General features: G+C 33.2%; 1 protein-coding gene across 1 annotated transcript in view; it reads left to right on the forward strand.

The window, feature by feature from the left end:
• NetA (Netrin-A) overlaps nucleotides 1–21,425 on the forward strand; it is a 566,225-nt gene that overhangs the window by 479,562 nt on the left and 65,238 nt on the right. The window contains exon 3 of the mRNA XM_085959389.1: nucleotides 21,258–21,407. Coding sequence (XP_085815515.1) covers nucleotides 21,258–21,407 — 150 coding nt within the window. The remainder of the gene's footprint in view (nucleotides 1–21,257; nucleotides 21,408–21,425) is intronic.

Below are 21,425 nucleotides of genomic sequence, written 5' to 3' on the forward strand. Positions count from 1 at the left end.
TCGTTTAAATCATCGTGTGTTTAATAATTTCCTTGGAGAAAATCCTTGCTCGTGTGCGGCTCTGTCCTAACCCGTTCACTTCTTTAACCTGACTGCCATGGGAAGTGTTAAATATGTCATCGCATGTGACAATCAGTTTGAAATTTATGTAATAGGCGTGGATGTCCCTCGCAGGCCGAGTTCCGCCGGAGGAATCTGTTTTCAACATCTCCATTGACATATTTATCGGAAAAATGCCATCGTAAATAGACTCGCTGATATTTTAATTGCAGTCTTCGTAGAGAACTTTTTAGTTTTTAATTCATATTAATAATAAACTAACACGTGTTTGTTTATTATTAAACACTTTTTAGTGTGTATTCCGATCACGGTTTTATGGCATCGGACATTTTTTAGTCGCATTTTTAAAATAGTTATTATGTTTGACAGGGGCAGATTGGTAAGACGTGGCCCGGGAGAATTAATGCACGTACAATATTTGAAGATTGTTTAAATATGGAATGTTAGATTTAATTTATGGTAATTTAGACCAGCATGTTGTAATATTCTGTTTTTTTGTGAGAATTTTAAAGCTGTTTGGAGTGATGGAAAGCGCTAGATTTAAAGTCATATGTCCGTTGAACGTTTGGCGCCCTTCAAAGTTATTCTGAGAGTGTTCCAAGCGCATCTGTACGAGACCCTCGGTTGGCGTTGCGATTGTAATTCCTATTTTGATGTGTATAATAAATTACGAGTATTTCTCGATGACAAAAGACCTTGTCGCGCACCGTAAAATGCCGTAAACTTCTTGAAAGTTGAGAATTTTTGGCGGTAGGACATTTGAAACTGTTAAATTTGATCGGTTTCAATATTTCCTTGTGGTTTTGTGTTTATTACAGTTTTATCTCTCTCCGAATTATACGAATTAAAATACGACTGCTCAATCTGCAAACCTACTAACTGCACTTTTGACCAAAAATGATATTTTGATGTCACTTTGTTATACCTAAAGCATATTTTCTAAACTCACACATAATTTCAAATTCCTAAACCTATAATGAATACGTTATCGTTCTTCACACAAAATAGCCAACTGCAGGTGCAAAATTTCCAATGTCATAAATGAATAACTCCGTTTTTTATATACATTTTCTTTATATATAAAAGGAAAGCTGAAATAGTGAATTAATTAATAGTGCAGCTTATTTGTAAAAAAAATCCAAATGTATTTTTGGAATTTCTAAATTCCGCTCGATAGTTAAATTATTAAGTTTTATCTCCTTTCTGAACAATTTGTCGAAGTGGAGTTAGCCGGTTTGCAGGTTAAGCAGTCGTATTGTTATTCGTATAAGTAGTTTATTATAATCATATATCTCCATCCCACGATGGCTACGCGGCCTAAGGCTATACTTTAGCTGAAGCATGGTCTAAAAAGATCGTAACTAGGCGATGCGCGGATTGTACAGATGACGCGAGCCGAACGAAATATAATTTGTCTCAACATGCGTCCTTTTAATGTTATGTTTATTATTATATTCGTAATAATAATAGTATATTCATTGACATGTTTTCTTTTTCAAGTACATGCGGAACGTTTTTTAGTCATCTTTATACAATTTAAGAATATATTCCTCCGTCGCCATCACAAAACAAATTGACGTGCTCACACCTCGACTATCAGTCTCCGATTGGCGACGACTGCGAAATTTCGTTCCACATTCTGTTAAAAATTATTTGCCGTTTCATTTATGTACGCTCTTAAGCATCGGCTTATAGCGTAGTGGGTCCCAGGTTCAAATCCTGGATATGGAAAATACATATATTGTTATTCAATTTGTGTTTGAGTCAGGGTATGGACCTAATAGGTTGAGCAAGTGGCTGACATCCATTTGTCATAAAAATAAAAATCTGTTAATACAAACCTCCACCGTGATATGATTTATCATCTTATTTGGATCGGACATGGTCGAAATTTAAAAGAAGAATATCTCCATCCAATTGTCTGCCACTAATACGAACTGACCATCTACCAAAAATCGACAGTGGACGGTATTATAACGTTAAGTATTCCTTTGCGACAAGAAGCATTTTATGTATTTTTCGCGTGTTTATGCAAATATTCAAGTCTCACTTAGTATTCATTGATTTGGGTCCATAGTCTGAAACAATAATAAAACATGTCTGCGCATGCGTATTTCTGCTGATGACAGCAGTGAGCGTTTCTGCATTTACTTTAACTAGTTTGAACGAGAAAAATACCTCTTCAGGCGAGCTTTTTAAAAGCTCCAACTAGTTGCCATATAATAATACCATATTACACTGAGAGATCCGATCAGTATTTTTTTCATCTGAGATAAATAAATTACATCCACTGTGTTATGTATGAATAAACATACTGATGTATTGAGAAGATGTTGGCTGTAAAATTATATATTTCCTAAAATGTATAACGAATTCCATCAGGGTACACAAAAATAATAGAAGTGGGTTACCTTTTGGGTGTCGCTGTAAGAAGTTACAATTTTATGTGGAGAAATTAGTGATAAACTTAAACATGTCAAGTTTGAGAAAACTCAGCCTACTTTATGTTTCATATGTTTTATGGGCTGAGTATCATTAAGTAATATAACAAAACAGACTCTAAAATATTGGTATATGGTGACTAGTTTTCGCATTACCTAATATCTTAATAATCTGCTCTGCATATTATGCAATCAACGCAGTACCTACTCAATTTAAAAGTCGAAATACGGATCTATTTTTGATTTTCCATTGTATTTTAGTAGATCGAGAATTTGTTAAATATATTATTGCTTTCATCGAATGTATATTATATGCCTCGATGAATCTCTAATTTTGTTTTTTCAATGGTGTTGCTACATATATCATTGAATTAAAGTACTTAATTAGATCTCCTGGGTACCTATATGTAGTTAAACTCGAGTCGATACACTCGATTTTTTATTCCATAAATAATTCACAATATTTAAGAAAACATCCTTTATTGAACATATCTAAATATTTTGAAAACACCTCAAAGAAATATTATATAACGACTAACCGATTGCCAGACAATAAGGAAATTTAGAAAGCGCTTTAATGAGAATTGTGAAAACAAGTAGTTAACTTCATTGCAATTAGATAATATGACATACAGGACGCGCTGGTTCGAATCCTTCTGTGTCGTATTTTTTCAAGAAGATTTTTTTTATGGTTATAAATTTCTCTAAGGAGATTTGAAATTATTTATGTTCGATACGATACGATTCAAATCTGACGTCTCTGGTTTAGTTGGGTTGAATTTTACGGTGTAAAATGGCCAGCACGCTTGTCAGACGTCTGGTTAAATCCAAAAAGAAAGCCCCTTGCATACCTACATACATGCGGATTCTCTTTTTAATAACACGAGAATGACGTTTTGCAAAAACGAAGTAAAAGTTATATGCCATGCAATTATTGCAGTTTCAAGATTGCGTTTTTCATTCAATGTGACTGACCGAAATAAAATAATATAAAGTATGCCTTATATAAGTACGTTTCAACATTTTTATGTCGTGTGCCATAGACTATTTGTAGTAGAGATTGTAAGAGTCCTTAGCATGGATGACATGATACACGAATATAATACCAACTAAAACTAATGATTAAATCCAATATCCTCAGTTTTTATCACTTCCTGAACAATTTTATATTTGAGGGTTACGCTACTTGGCCTGTACAATGACGATATTATAGACGTGTAATAATGTGTGTTGCAACCTTCAAATACAAGGACAAGCTTACAATAACGTATTATTGACACGTGTTTCAGTATTATCTCATTATATTCTTCCACCCTCGAGATCGGATGCCTGTTAATCCACACCCGTTAGCTATTTCAGCGCATCTATTCTATACACAAGACTGCTTTCGGCCGCCTAAACAGTCAAAACTGTCTATCTCGCTCTAAAATTTAGCATGGCCAAGAGAGGAGCTGTTAAAACATAGCACTTATTGTAATAATTACAACTAACTTATTGTAATTGTTACAATAAGTGCTAACATTTCGATACAAACCTACCCTAGATAGCTGCCGTAGTGGTCGAAAGTAGTCTTGTGTATAGAATTGAGGCGAGGCCCATAATATGATCCTATTAGAATCGGACATGGTCGAAAGAAAAAAAGGAAGAATTCCCGTTAATTCTGTGTTCCCTGGGTAAAATCCATCCCGCGATCAACGCGTTGCTGTATAACGTATAGATAGATCATGCCCCCCACATCGTGAAGCGGGCCCCCAGGCTAGGATCTTTGGCGGCCCCCCCTACCTATCACTAAGGATAAAGGCAGTGTGACGCTCTACAGTAGCATTTTCCAAATTTTGTACGCGGTAAAATTAATGTGTATATTTAGTGTTTTATTGTATATTTTTATACATCCATTCGAATTATGGAGATGTCGAGTATTGATGCACAATTAAAAATTGTATCGTACAACCACATAATTTAAAATAATAATATTATTGAAGGAATGGAAGGAAGGAAGGAAAGTAGCGCCTCTTTTTTACTTTTTTACTTTTTTTTTACTATTAAAGCAAATTTGTGATGTGTGTTTATCTCACTTATCTGGTCGACTCGCCTCGCCGGGCCCCTCCTGAACCCGGGCCCTAGGCTAGAGCCCTGTCAGCCCCCCCCCCCCTCTTGTGGGGGGCCATGGTATAGATTCTGTAAGTGTGTAGCATTATAATATACCTACTAATATTATAAAAATGCCATATTGTTGGTAATGAATAAAACTTAGATTTTTCGATACCCATATAGGTAGTACCAATAATATGGTTACTTTATAAATAAATGACCTTTCATATACGATACCGATTCAATTTATAACCGTTATTTTACGACTTATCTCGATCGAAATCGGTTTATTTTTCAATAATATAACCCGTTACTTATTTTTAAATCTAAGCTGCCCTATAAAACTGCTATTTTCTTTTTACTATGCGAGAGAAGCGAACACAAACCGTCGGTTTAATAATATGTCGACCATAAAGTGAGAAAGGTGTCTGCTTCGTAATAATAATAAATATGCTAATAGCATATATCTCGATAACCTTTGAAGAAATCTTACCATCTCATTATCAGATGCCGGCAACCAATGGTGCCACTTATCTGGCAATATTATACGTGAGACGAATAGTGTGCATTTATACCATGATACTATCTTCGGGAAAATAAAATAATACTCATTAAATTAGTGCAAAATAATACTCAATTTGGCTCTAAGGAGGTTTTTTTTTCGACGTTGCTTGAGTTTTTCCTGTGAAATAACTTGTTAATTTATCCCTCCTGGCTTATTTTTATCAGTGGGTAGTTTCAACACTATTAATAGTAGCTATTGGGACAGGATTGCGAAGGACCAGTGTTGCCATATTTTTGTCACTGAAGTATCTATAAGTCTGCGGTCCAGGAAATTATAGTATTTCGGTAAACATTATAGTACTCGTCGGCATCACTGTTGAAAATGTACATATAAGTTTTTTTGTTTCCTACTAAACAAATAACGTAGAATTTGAGAAATTCCAAAACTCTTTTTTTTATTTTAGGACCTCTTCCGACTAAAATGCTTTCCGGCGAATTTAAGAAATTTTATTTTAAATGAAACTCGCTGGCTTTTTTACCTCTTTCTAGTAACTTTTTTTCTCGACCCGCCAAATTGTATTTACGAACGAAATTGCACCAAAATATTGAATCATAATACTTTTAGAGAAGGATTGTTAGATGTCGAAATTAAATCTTTAAAATAAAAATTTCCGATATTCAAAATACATATAGTATGTTGAGCGTACTATACCTTTTTAATATCGTATGACGTATATAGTATATACTATGCGGACCAAAATTATAGTATGCAACTATAAACATAATACGGTTGGCAACACTCAAGTCTCGAAATGGACTGGAACGCATCGGAGTGCCGTTCCAGTTGCTGACCGTCTGAGCCTAGATAGGTCATATAATAGAAAATCTAACACACTTTTATAAAATACACGTTAAATTTGACAACTATGTAAATAAATATCTTCAGAAAATTGTTGAGCGCTTCGTAATCTTTTCCATTTCGAGCGCTGGCAACACTGCTGGGAACGATGACTTAAGGAGGCCAGGGTCAATTTGAACATTTTCCATAATATTATAAGAGTTATTTAAGAAAAATAAAAGGTTTCGTGTCCCACCCGTTAAACTTTAATTCCGTTGCATTCTTTTTACAGTGTTACAATCTACGTGCGTGATAAGTTTGTCTATCTTAACGCCATCTCTGGAAGAACCTAAACAGTTCGCTGCTTGCGCGGACCAACACAAAGAAGCGCTGAGGGACATTTAAAATTCAACGAGGAAATTATTCAACGCATTTTTAGGACTGTGTTTTGTGTAACACTTCTACTCAAATTGTTAATGCAAGTTATTATCACGCTATCTGTACTAAAACATGCCATAATGATATTAAAAAGTTAAAGAGGATTTGAATATTTGAACAGACTTTACTGGCTATTTTATTTATTCATCTACAAATGCTTATGCGCCCCAGGGCGGCGCATTAGACTATCAAAGATCGTTGATAAATATATTTTGTTATAATATTTTATAAAAACTTTTTCACTGTGTTAATTCTACGTTTGATAAAATATTTACTTCGGTTCTTATCGGTTTACACTTTACAGGAAGCCAGCGGCAAACAAAATTTGGAAATAGCCGATATACTGAATTATTTGTTAGGTTAGGTTAGGTTTTCGTTCTTGAATTATTCATGAATTTTGCCAAATCGGCTATGAAAATCAGACCGGTTCCCGCCTGGCTTCCTGTAAACCGACTTGTACCTTTACTTCTTGCATGAAAAGTAATCGCATGACATTACGTTCTTTTATCAAAGATTAGTGTATGACTATGTCTATGGTATATCTATGGTATCGAGTGTTTTACTGTATTGTCAGATGAAATATTCAAAATTCAGTAGATTGAAATTTAGATTAATGTCATTTAAAGCGCACTATTATTCAAAGTATCTTCAAAATAAAATTTGACATTTAATCCAATTTTAAATTTCAATAGTCAATTATTGCAACACTGAGCCACTATTTTGACAGCTCATTAAATACTGGAACACAGCAAGAAATTAATCAACGAAATTATTGATGGTGGAACACGAATATTATGAAATATATAGATACCTACTATAATATAAAATTATAATGATCGTCACCTAAATTATAAAAAATATAGGAATAAAGGGCTGGAAACATATAAACGTAAACGCCAATATATTATAACGTACATTTTATGTCCATTTTTTAAACTTTATTTTGATAAAATATTTTACACAGTGTGATACGTTCCTTATAAAACAATGCTCTTAAAACAATTGAAAAAACATTTAATAATAGATCTTTAGCTCTGGTCTAATACTGGCCTTAGAAGTAAATTAACAATATTATTTGTCACAGAAATATGCATATTCATACAGACGTCATAATATCTTCAATGAATGCCTTCGATTATCAGGTGAACGTGCAGAGAATGAATAACTGCAAGCCTTTGAAACAACAAATTTACAAAAACGAATGCAGTGTCTAACTATTGTAGAGCTATGTTATTGGTACTATGGCCATCTATTGACCTTCATTCTACACTCAAAAAATTGGAACATGTAGACCTATTTAAAAATATGTCAATTGAAATCTAACAAGATTCTTCACAAATTACAGTATTTAGATGATCGAGGGAAAATAAGAATTTTACCATCCTTAATTTTCCCCATAGCTTTTTTCAAAAAGTATTAAGATGGTACTTCAGTGAAACGGCAAATAATTTTCAACTATAGGTGCGACAAAATTTCGGACTAACTGGCAATCGGAGAGTGAAAGTCGAGATGTGAACACGTCAATTTGTTTTGCGATGGCGACGGGGGAATTAATTCTTTAATCATGTAAAGATGACTAAAAATGTTACCCATTTACTTGAAAAAGAAAACATGTAAATGAATATATTATTATTATTAGTAATAGAACAATAAACATAACATTAAATGGGCGCATGTTGACTTTTTGTGACAAATTATGTTTTGTTCTGCATGTTCTGCATGTTCTGCTGTTCGCCTCTGGAGTTTTATAAAGATGGAGAGTTTTGAATCTTGGTGTAAGCGGTATAGTTCCGTGTTGTACCTAATTCTCCATTCACCACCATCATTCGTGGGTCCGTATATCCGCCTCAGGATCTTTCTCTCAAAATTAGCTCGTGTAATTGACTATTATAAAATTTTTTGGTCCATCCACTAAGAATCGATTAAAAATGGTTTTCCCATGTAATGTTAAATTATATGCCAGGAATATATTTTTCCATTTTGTATTATTAAGTTATTACTTCCTCTATTACATGTTTCCACGATAAATAAAAACTTTCTTTCCAATTTCGACAACGTTTTCGAGAAAACTATTTTGAAAGCATGTCATTTTAGACCTATTTATTAAAACGTTGAATATGTTGTTTACAACGCGTTAAAAATAGCGCAGTAAATCACCTGTCCGAAATAATGCGCACGAATCCCGTGTACACATTGCGTACACGCCCGAATTATTAATCACGTCATTTAGTTTTAAACGTACAATTTTACACATCAAAGATCCGGTAGTCTTGCTAACTAAATCGCACATAAATCTGCCCGACGCTAAACACGGAATGTCTCGCGGCCGAACCAATCATCCACACGCGAATTCTAAGTCATTTTATTATTATCCCACATACTTGAATAGGTGATTAGCTCTGAAAGGGTGACAATTAAATGCACATTTAAAATGTTATTTTTAACATTCCAAGAACTGATATTCGGATAATTTTCACATTGGAAAGATATTTAATTACTAACAAAACGTGTGTATTTAGATACTTTAGTATTAGTAATATTAATAATATGTACTATCGACCGAAGATTGGACTGGATTTAAGTTTTATACTATTCCGTTTGAGTCACTTTTTGCGACCCGGGTTTTGCATTTCGGCATCTTCAGGCACTATGTGCACTCACCAAAACTCACCCTGTCAAAAGTTGGTAAGTCTCTAAATCATGTTATGGAGTAATTGCAATTTGATAGTTTGACATGCGCTCTAAAATCAGGCATAATGCTAATTTATTTTTGCTTTATGTGCATGTTCTATATATCGGATGGTGTTGAGTTTTTTTTTTTAAATCTAGAATAGATATTTATATTATAGAGACCGACAAGTTTAACGAGGCTCTCCGGCGTAGCTTCACGTTAAACTTGTCGGTCTCTAGATATCATATAATGTGTTGTTAACTCTAAATAGCTAAATTATCGACTTACTAACTTTTGGCAGCAGCCCCGCCCCACGTTATTTTATTTTTGACAGTATCGACGGTAGTATTATTACTTTCAAGGTTGTAATTTAAGATACAACTTGTGATATAATGTATAGGTAATAATCGTATCCGGAAATTTGTACGTAAACAGTATATTTGAACGTATGCTACAACATGTGGAGATGTCTTTACCAGGTTAGGTTAGGTTAGGGTTAATCTAATTGGAACAGTACTATTTGCAAACTATCGCCGCATTTTGTAAGTAGAAATGTATTCCACGGTGAAATGTTCAACGAAGAACTCGTCATTTGATAAAATGTTATACGAACTTATGTTTCACGTACTGCGGCGCACGAATAAGTGTCCCACGATGAACTGCATACGTACAACTTACATGTAACTGGTAATAATATAATAATATTGTGGCTCTGTTATAAAAAAGTGATCTTATCAATGAACGTCTCGACGGATTGCATTTTTGAATCGATTCTTCAAAATGACACGCTATTGGTGCGATTCGATTCATTAAAATGTTTCATTCAGCCCAGCCGATTGCCGCTCGATCACTGTCGTCACTTCAGTCAAACAAAAAATGCACGCAATATTTCGATAAATCAGGATTAGCGATGGTTAAATAATTATTATTGCAAAACGAATCAAATATACGATTCAATTTGCCTTCTGTTTTTATTTACGGGCTTATGTATTTGTAAAAGAACGAGCTTTTAAAAGATTAATTAGGTAGGTATGAGCAAATTAGATTTACAATTATTGGCTGAATTTTCAATGTAAAAATATTGAATTCAAAATTATAAAATTAAATAAAGAATAATAAAATAAAAAAAATACGTTTCACCCTGTCGAAAAGTAGTTGTATCATGGCCTCCACAAAGGGGGGGCTGACAGGGCTCTAGCCTGGGGGCCCAGACTCAGGAAGGGCCTGGCGTGGCGAATCGACCAGATAAGTGATTTAAACACACATCACAAATTCTCTCGAATAGTAAAAAGATGTCGCCTGCGGTGCTATTTATCTTTTGTACGATACAATTTTAATTGTGTATCGATACTCAACAACTCCATAATTTAAATATGTAGATGAATTCAAATATACAAAAAACACTAAATATACACATTAATTTTACCGCGTACATCATTTGGAAAACACTAAGAGCGTCACACTGCCTTTATCTTTAGTGATAGGTAGGGGGACCGTCAAAGATCCTAGCTTGGGGGCCCGCTTTAGGATGTGGGGGCCATGAGTTGTATGTACATTTTTTTTGGTTAGTGAACCGTTTATATCGTTTTTAACAGAAGAAATAAATTTATAATACTTAACTGAATATACATAGTTAAATAGTTTAATCTACTTTTATATGTTATATATTATTTTACGGAGGCTTCAACCTCGCTCCACTTTCATATCGCATCTTCTCTGGGTGAGTATCAGATTGTGCAAGCTTTCTCTCTAATTCTGTTTAAAAAAACTTCGATTTATCTAAAACAATAAAATGTATTTATAACTTTAAATAAATATTATTTAATCATGCTTAATTGAGTTTCGTAGTGTGGGCATACCGAAGCTTAATTTGATACAACATCCATCAAAACTATGGATCACTGACCTTAACATAACATTTGAAAGAAATTGTTAAACTACACTATAATAATGATAGAAGTAACCATAAAATACTGTGTATTTTATGGATGATGGAAGAGGCTTTTTGACGAATGCATATTTATGGTTATCTATTTATAAATTTCTTTTTAATGTTTTTAGATTCGTACGTACACACTTCATACTCCGTCTAACACGGTAGCGAAGGGTGGAGGGAGGCAAGACATAAATAGTGCACACTAAAATTTGTCAGTGAAATGTATTTTTATTGAACTAAGCCTACAATGTGTAAATAGTGTTTCTTAGTTTTTAAAATTAAAATAAATCCTGACTAATTCAATCCATAGTGCTTAATAATAAAAAATATTCATTAATCTATATAATATCTAAAATTATGCCATTAAACCATACATTATTTTAAAGATATAACAAGTATTTTATAGATAAAACAATATTTTTTATCGATTATAGTTTGGTGTCGGCAGGGCTTAATAAATTTAAAAAAAAGCTAACACCATATTATGTATTCTTAATCAATCCAATGAAAACAAATAATTATGACGGTAAAAATGTGCACTATTTTTGTCGTATCGCCCATAGCATACCTAAACTACTATGGTTTGGTTTAGGCAGGGTTTAATTGAAAACTAACTAGCACCATCTGCAAATTGTGTTACTAGTTCAATAAAAACAAATAATTATTAGTATGACTGACAAAGTTTAGTGTGCACTATTTATGTCGAATCTTAACAGCTTATCTCCACTCTTTACCACTGTCTAACATTACACTCTCCTTTAACTCTTGTAATATCATAAAGAAGTTAATTTTTTTATCAGATTAAGTTAAATTAAATTGTGTATACGTTACCTTGATAATCAACTTTAACGCGACTGCAAGAATAACGCAGAAACTACATTAAAGTCAAAAATAATCTTTCCAAATATTTCCATACTAAACTCAGATTACGATAATATAAAATCGAAGGCATTATAAACAAAATAATCGAAAAATATTAAGCCAAAGGCGAATGTGTTCGATGCAATAAGTCAACTTAGCACCAGAAGAGCGTTGCTATCTTAATTGTCCCGTGATTAATTCGTAAAGCAACTTCATTAGCAAATGCTGACCGCCGACATTACGCCCACCTTGACGCCTTGTACCGCCTCCTACAGGGCCCCCTCTAGATATTTATTCGCCCATGTTTTTGTGTCACGTGTAACGATTTCTTCTGTACTGTCTTATTGTCATTTGTCGTAGTCTGCGAGGTGTTTACGACGAAGGTGGCGTGGCGTTAGTGTTGTTTTGTTTTTATTTTCCGGCAGGTTCCCCTAACCACTGCACTTTTTAAGAAGCTCTTGTGTAATAATATTAAGTAAATAAATTAAGAAAAAGTTTCGTCAGTGGAAAGAAAACAATAAAAATGAAATCTATTTTTTATAAACTTCTTGAAATTGGTTTGGCGGTAAATAAATAAAGTAGTTATAATAAATCAATTATTTTTTTTATTCAACGCATAATTTCTAAGATTTAAAAATATAATATTATTGGTTGAGCACAATGGCGTGAATCGAGTTCAAATCATGTTGGGCGTTGTATTTAAAAAAAAATGGCTATATAATATTTCCCTGAGGTGTTTTCAATTTATGTATGGTTTTATTATTCAAAGTTGTATTTCTAATTTATATTTTTTGAGTATCTACATAATTTAGCATTCGTGAAACTCGAGATCTAACTAAACACACATATTATACAGCAAAATTGCGTTGCGTTGAATATTAATTATTGTTTAACTAATAACTTTTAAAGACTGATATCATAGATATATTTTATTAGCTAACTCCATTAATTCTCAATACGATACCATTGTTCACAAAATGGACGATTTTACAACTCTTGAGTCTAGTGTTTGTATGGTTTATACTAATGATCTATTATTAGGTTTCGATGATTTGTATACGTATACGCTTATCGAGTGTATTATTATTGATAAGGTAGGGGACCTTTTTCAAACACTTCAACTATTCATAATGTGTTTGTTATATATTTTTTATTGTGATCCTTGACTCAATCAATAGGTAGGTGATAGAGTTTTACCTACTTTATTGTATTGATGTGTTATAGTATGTAAGAGTTAATTGTATTCTTTGTCAGTGTGTATTTTCCTTTTAGTGAGTGTACATAGTGCCTGAATATGCCGAAAGGTGAAACCATACAAAAACAAAACGCAAAAAATGACACAAATGGAATAGTACAAAATTTGAATTCATAATTTAAATTGCGTTTATTCAATTAATAGCGATGGCTAACAATTATTTATACGAAGGGAATTTGGGAACTCTTGAATCACTTGTAAGAATACTTTAATAAATTAAAGAAATCAATGTAATTTTATAAATAATCGCCAGCATTATTATAATATGGTTAATCATACAATATCTTATTTATATGCGAGTATTATATTACCGATATAAGTTTATTATTTTATGTCCCCTTGAAACCTCCTATACAAAAGCTCCTGAACAGTCGCACGTTGTGCCCACAATTCACTTCGGCACTGGTCCTCATCTTAACTCTGCCATGTTTAATTATTAAGCTCTGAGATAACTAATGGTTGTATTATCGTGGCACAAAGCCCATCGAGATTTACGAATGGCAGGGCGAAAATTAATTTTGATTTTTTAAAATCTCAATTTGGTGAGAATTTTAAGGGGAGAAGTGCCATATAAATGATGGAAATGAGTAATCAGGGTTGTTTTTTTTAACTTAACCTAAACGATCAGTAATGGAAAATATGCTGATTTTATTATGATACCCTACTTTATTTTTAATGTCAAAATAATGTTTTCCGTGCATATCTATATAATATAATATATACAATTAATACAGTGTATGTTTGTTTGTTTGTTCCTTCCAATTTTGAATTTTCTTCACAGATTATAGACCTATAAACGTATCTGTAGAATGGCCAAAAATTTAACCACGAACTATAGGACGACATTTTGAAAATTTCATTCGAATGTCAGATTTTGTCTAGTTACGAGTCTTGATTGGGTAGTTTTCGACAGTGGCTCCTCCATCCCACTCTTCAGATAAGTTTGTAGGTCTGTAACCATAATGTTTCCATATTTTTTATTCGATTTTTATTACTGTTTTCACATAATACAGATAGTTTCATACTGATAAATGTAATTACTTTTGATTTATTAGATGAGATAAATGTATATCGGTCAACCGAGCGACCTCGTGCAAAGCCGGGTACTTCAGTTAGTATATAATATTAGATATCGTTATTATGCTGGAGGTTGTATACCAAAACAGGGGTCTCCAAAATAATAAATAAATTATTTTAGAAAAAAATAAGAAGTTCAATATATTTCAAGGAGAATTACGTGAGAAATCACTACAAGAACTTGTTACAGCTATGTTTAAATTAGACCACGTCTTGTATTTTCCATTTTACTTCAACTTTTTAATTCTGGTTTTAATGTTGAGTAGTTTTGCGCATACTTTTGGTTGAATATGTGGAACGCACTGCGTAAACTGTCTACATTTGTACGTTAAATAGTTTTCAATTTTTTACAGAAAGCAGTATTGTCTTCTTTTTATAATGCTAATTTCAATACAAACCTGTAAAAAATATAGTATAAAAAAACAGATACACATAACAATTTTCGTTTCGAATCCTTCAAAATTATAGTATTGTTTACTATTGGCAACACTGACGTGATGTTTAACAGATATAAAAATTCAACATGCGTCCTTTTAATGTTATGTTAATATTATATTCGTAATAATAATAGTATATTCATTGACATGTTTTCTTTTTCAAGTACATGCGGAACGTTTTTTAGTCATCTTTAGACGATTTAAGAATATATTCCTCCGACGCCATCACAAAACAAATTGACGTGCTCACACATCTACCGTCAGTCTCCGATTGGCGACGACTGCGAAATTTCGTTTCACCTAGTGTTGAAAATTATTTGCCGTTTCACTTATGTATACTCATAAGTACTTAGCCTAATCCAATGTATTTATACTAACATCATTAAGTATGATTAAGGCAATATTCTAATGTTAATTATCTCAATAATGTCCGACCGTAATCAATTGATTATGATGTGCCTAAATCTACCCTCGTTAGCATTGGGACTATAATTAATTCCCCGATTCATTATTATGCTGTCAAAGCGACATCCTAATTAATTACGTGACTCTTTTAAAATGAGAAACCTTTTATTTTAATACGTTTTATATCATTAGTAGAATCGTGCTTTCAAGTTTTGGTTCTAGATCACTCAGAAAATGTGTATGATAATTAAAGTCTAATTAGCTATTATGTTAGTGTTAAATATGTTTAGCATATTTCACTGTCATATTAAATGACTGAATCACGATTCCCAACCTTTTTGTGTAGCGGAACCCTTGAAGCATTTTGTAAAATCCCGAAAATTTAATCGAAATGCAACATATGTAAGTGAAATAATCATTCAACATGTAGGTATACAGCGCCACATGTGAAAAATTTATCACCAGCATGGTATCTACTGCAAAAAAATATATTAGTCGTATTTTCTGATGGGAAATTTTAATGTTTATTTTTAACTTTACGTGGGTTAAATTTTTTTTATTTCAAATAAATATATTAAAATGTGTAATACTCATTCCATTAAATCTATTGCCTACATTTCAAGTTCTATTATACTTCCATATTGTCCAAAACTAATGTGTGCAAAACTTTGACAGAAATGGAATGCACAGTGCGTAGTAGGCGATGCCGTTCTATAATGACAACTGATTCCTCTCATTGTTTATTTTTTGATTCCTTGTTGCTACAAAAATGTATCTCGCTAGTAAAACTCAAAAAATAAATATTTTAGAATAACAGTCACATTAAACCTTGTGTTTAAGCTATTATCAAAAAAGTTTCGCGTAGTACTTATTATGCAAGATTTTTTGGTTTCTTGCGGAGCCTCTGGCACAGATCGTGGAACCCGGTTAGAAATCACTAGCATAGTGTATTGCAGGAATATGCAACCTTTTCAGACTTGTAGGCTGCGTCTAAGTTTTAGTTTTAGACAGGGATTTTAAAAACATGGGCGAGATATGTTTTATAAAAAATGAAAAAAAGAATAAAAACATTACTGAGTAAAAGTCAAATACAGTAGGTATATGCACTCTATGTTGTGTCTCTCTTCTAAATGTGAGTTTTGTAACTTTAAGCCTTTGTCAAATTTTCTTTGTTAGGTGAAAATCGAATTTAAAAACCAGAAGTTCATCGGTCAGTTGGGAAAATGCATGTTCACAAATGTATCTTGTTACAATTTTGCAGTAGGTAGGTATATAAAATTTTGTAGATTTTCACCAATCATTTTATTCCTACTATTGCAAATTATAATTTAAATAATTCAACAACATGTTCTATGATAGTGTGGTTAACAGTTTATGGAATTCATGAGGCGCCGCGTGCCCCCGGTTTCAGACTACTAGTGTGTGTACTGTATACCAACATTATATGTAACAAACAATTTATTATTCAACTAATACGACACCCCTATTAGTCAGTATGTCCAATCTTGTGCAAGAAAATGTAGCAGAATGTGCAAATATAATATAATATAATAATATATTATAATTTAGAACCATCATTTTTACAATAAATTACCGACATCATTGGATGCATTCAGTAAGTAAGTATAGATTGCATTTTTATTAAATTTCTCCAAGGCGTTGTTGATTATTTGCAAGCACGCAACACCACGTCAAGCTGCACGCTGAGTTTTATCCAAACTATAAATTCAACACTGTGTAGTTCCATCTCCAATGGACTTGCAACTTGAAATGTTATTCATGATCAGCTGATTGAATAATTCAACGCTTAATGCTATTCCGGTTATTGCACGTCAATTGAGCGTAGTTATGCAGAAAGCAGCTAGTCCAAAATTTGAGTAAAAATGAGAAGTCAGGTCAAACATTTGTTTTGTTTTATTCATTCTGCATAAATATCACAGGCTCTCTCGGAACAAAAATGTTTTACAAATCCACAATTTCACTAATTACATAATACCAATGCTACCTTTGATTTTCAGAAAATATTATAGTATAATAACATACCAAAAACACTCGTAGGTATATATTAGGGGCAAAGGGTGGAAGTAGACTATGGAGATCCGAAATAAATAGTGCACACTAAACTTTATCAGTCATACTTATTTGTTTGCATTGAACTAGAAATAAAAATACAAATAACAGATTGTGCTGGTTAGTTTTGAAAATTAAATTAAAACCCGCCTAAACCAAACCTTCACTTCATAGTTGATGTAGGCTGTGGAGTTCTGTACACGTTGTCAGTAATACTTATTGGTTTTTATTGAATTAAGAGTACAAATTGCAGATGGTGTTCGTGATGTTTTTAAAATATAATTCTTGTTACCTCTGCCTTAACTAAACCATAATAAATATACGAATATTATTGTTGACTATTATGTTGTTATGGCTTGATTTACGCAGGGCTTAATTGAATTTTAAAAACTAACTAACACTATTTGTAATTTGAAGTCTTAGTTCAATGAAAACAAATACCTATTATACCTACTAACAAAGTGTAGTGTGCACTAATTATGTCGAATCTCATTACTCATTAGCCTACCTCCATCCTTTATATATGGTACCTATTTATCATTAAATAACTATTATAATGTAGGTACATAGGTTATGTAGTTTAAAATAACCGCATCTAATACAAGAGTGCCTATTTCTCTTTTTGTTTGTGGTTTATGTGGACTAGCTGCTTTTTACATAATTACGCTCAATATTTGAAAAGAGCTTTTCGATTTTCGTATATATCACCATTCACCAATGAAGCGATGAAATAAGTATTTTGGTAGGTTTAATTCATTCATTTATATGTATAGTATTTTTGGATATGGCACTCGTATGACGGCTGATATGTCATTGCCAACGACCTACGGCCAATGCAACAGCTTCAGAGGCGAACGTTATTTACGTAGAAGTATCAATATGTTTTGAACGACACTTCATTACTTTTTCCATGCATTGTTTGCTACAATGCCTGTTTCAACGCCAGCAAACATTATTCATATAACTGCAAATCATTTTTGCCGTATACATGATGAGACAGGGTAAAATGTGGAGGTGCAGTCATACTAAATCATAGACAATAAATTAAAGGGCATAACAGCAAACCATACACAATCTCAGGTGTATATTTAGTTGTCTCTAAGGAGGCACCCACCATCATTCATTTTTCAATTAGGTAGACAATATGTTTTTGTTCTGTCTCCGTGCATCACATTACATAATATTGTGTACATGGCCCCCACATCCTAAAGTGGGCCCCCGGCAAGGATCTTTGGCGGGCCCCCTACCTATCGCTAAGTCTGATGGCATGTGTGCCGAACAACAGAAGCGTTTTCAAAATTGTGTTAGAGGTAGGAGTAAGGGCTTTCAGTTTGTTTTTAGCTATTTTTGTAGTTTTAATACATCTTGAATTATGGGGTTGTCGAGTATCAACACTATACAACAAAAAATTGCATCTTACAAACTCAAATTTTAATAACTCCCTCGTGAAGAAGCGCATTTTTTTACTGTTAGACCAAATTTGTGATGTGTGGTTATCTCACATCTCTGATAGACCCGCCACGCCAGGCCCCCCTGTGTGCCCGGACCCCTAGGCTAGAGCTGTGTGTGTATATTAGTAGATTGTGTATGTTACGATGTCACATCATAATATAAATATATGCGTCTGGTCATTTTTCTCATTTCGCAGATAATATCAATGAATTTATTAAATATATCAGATGCATTTAAATTTGTCAACTCTTTAAAAAACACATTAATTATGGAAATACTCTACGCGTCGTCTAACAATTTGCAACGTGGAGTCAAAACGAATATAAATAAAAATACTTTAAAAAACGCGGCGAAATTTCTTGGAATTCGGTGGGCGATACATTTATTAGGTTTTGATAATATTCCTGTCACCATTCCGCCCACCTTTTCCGATTTACAGGCGCAAAAAAATGAGTAAAATGCGCGCGCTAATACGAACACGCATTAAGAAGCGCCATAAATCGTTAAAAGAAGAAGACGATATTATCGTCTGTCAAATAAAATCGGCCGTTTTATGAAAAAGAACCTCCGCAATTGAATACTTTAATGGTGTTATTTGACTGCCCCCGCAAGCGAAATAGTAGTTTACAAGTTGTTTGCCCATATAAATAATCGTGTAAACACGATATTACTAAAATATATTAGGATTATTTATAATTTATATAAACTTCAAACTAACTCAGCAGCCTAAATAAATAGCTAAATAGCCATTATTGAAATGCATTCGTTGATTAATTGAAATTGAATTTACATGATTTAATTTTACAATAATAAGTATGTGTATTATATTATACGTATTTATAATATTAGGTACATGTTTCTAATTACTATTTGCAATACCGGTATCCCAGTATTTTTCGATACCGAAATATCGGTTTTAAAAATCCGACAATACCGATATATCCGGTATTGAAAGAGGAAACAAAATGTAATAATTAACATAAAAATGTTTAATATGGAATTTTTGGCGGGTTACGTGATGTCTGGTTTACTTATCTTGCCATTGAACGCCCTTGGAGACCAGCAATAGAACGTGCTATAAAATATTATTAATATTTGAATGACCTTTTTATATATAATCCATATATTATATTTATTAGTAGATAATTCTTTTTTCCATATACTTCAATAGAAAATACCGATGTTAGTGTTTTCATTCGGTATTGCAGTTGTCATATCATTAACAAGAATGACTTATTAATTATTGTATGAATACAGTATGTATTCAGAAATCCGTCAATTTATGCAATAATTAACCACTGATAAAGCAACCTTAAATTATTTAAGGCATATATTAACTATTATTTTATAATTGAGTACCTATGCCTCACAAGTCACTACTTTTGTATCTATCATTCTATACATGGCATTTTGACGTTACATATTATATTTAATATAAGTTGGCATTCGTTGGCGTTTTTATATCAATGTGGCCATAGCAATTAAATCTCAGATCACAAGTATGAATGAAACTGCAATACAAAATTCTGTAGTTGCAAAGTCCACGAGAAGCGTTAAAGCACCACCGCAAGCGTCGATTTTCCAAACGACGTTTCTACTCAACGTGTATACAGCATAATCTAATATCGCAGAGCCCATAGGAGACGGCGGGGTCGGAGTATGTGAGTCGTTCAATTTACGGTGCTAGGGGCTGCGGCGCGCCGCTAAAACAACTGACCCATCTTTTTTGTTAATAGTTTTACCGATCCGTGTGCTTCACTAATCGGTGAAAATACGTCGGCAGTGCGGGAATATATACGTTGAGCAATGCCTCGTAAACCCTTGCGGATTCTTCACTTCGCCACGCTGACTTCTGTAAGCTTTCGCACTAAGAGCTTGTCCAGATGACGTGTGTCTTGTCGCGATACGCCGCGAGTGTATGTGGACGGATCAATGAAGTCACCTGTACCTCGACCGCGCGCGAGAAATGACATGTCGCGAGTGCTTGTGGACGGCTCAATGAAGTCGAATCGCGCCATTTGGACAATGTCTTACATCTAATTTAGATGTGGACCATAGACTATAGATACATACATGTGGACACATTTTTTTCGTCTTCACTGTCATCTCCATCAATAGTTTCGTCTATATATGGGTGGTTCACAATAATTTTGGATCAAGTCCATCAAAATGGGTCCTGAGATATTTGGACCTAAAGTTAAAATTCCTTTTGTGAAATTCAGGCGTGTTTTCAATGTATATACTTACCATATTTTGATAGTACATGGATCAATTTAAATACATAGTCGAAACATAAAGAATATTCATGCTTTATTAATATTAGCAAGTTAATGTTAGCAAATACCTCTTTATACTACTGAAGGAACTGTCAAAATGGACATGATCCACATTCAATTTGATGTCTTATCAATAATAGTATTGTCATTTATGCGGAAAATTGTAGAGCTACGATTGTGATATTAACACACTATATAGAAATATGTTGTATCTAGCCACTGAAACAAAAAAAAAATCGAATTGGACTTGATCCATAATTATTGTGAGCCAACCATATTATTATAATCAAAAAAATATAAACATTTTATTGTGAACATTAAGAAATTTTTATATGATTAACCTACTATATTAACTCAAATACCCTTTCTAAATACAACATTGTAAATTACACGACATCCTTATGTAGTTATAATTAACATGTATTCTTTTTTTAATTATTTTCAGCCTGCGACTGTCATCCCGTGGGTGCTTCTGGAAAGACATGTAACCAGACGAGCGGGCAGTGTCCGTGCAAAGATGGAGTTACGGGGTTGACCTGCAACCGTTGCGCCCGAGGCTACCAACAGAGTAGATCGCACATTGCGCCATGCGTCAGTAAGTATATCATTTATT

The sequence above is a fragment of the Rhyacophila brunnea genome, unplaced genomic scaffold (assembly GCF_057557595.1).
Source record: "Rhyacophila brunnea isolate RB1 unplaced genomic scaffold, BYU_Rbru_1.0 scaffold_9, whole genome shotgun sequence".
Taxonomy (NCBI): Eukaryota; Metazoa; Arthropoda; class Insecta; order Trichoptera; family Rhyacophilidae; genus Rhyacophila; species Rhyacophila brunnea.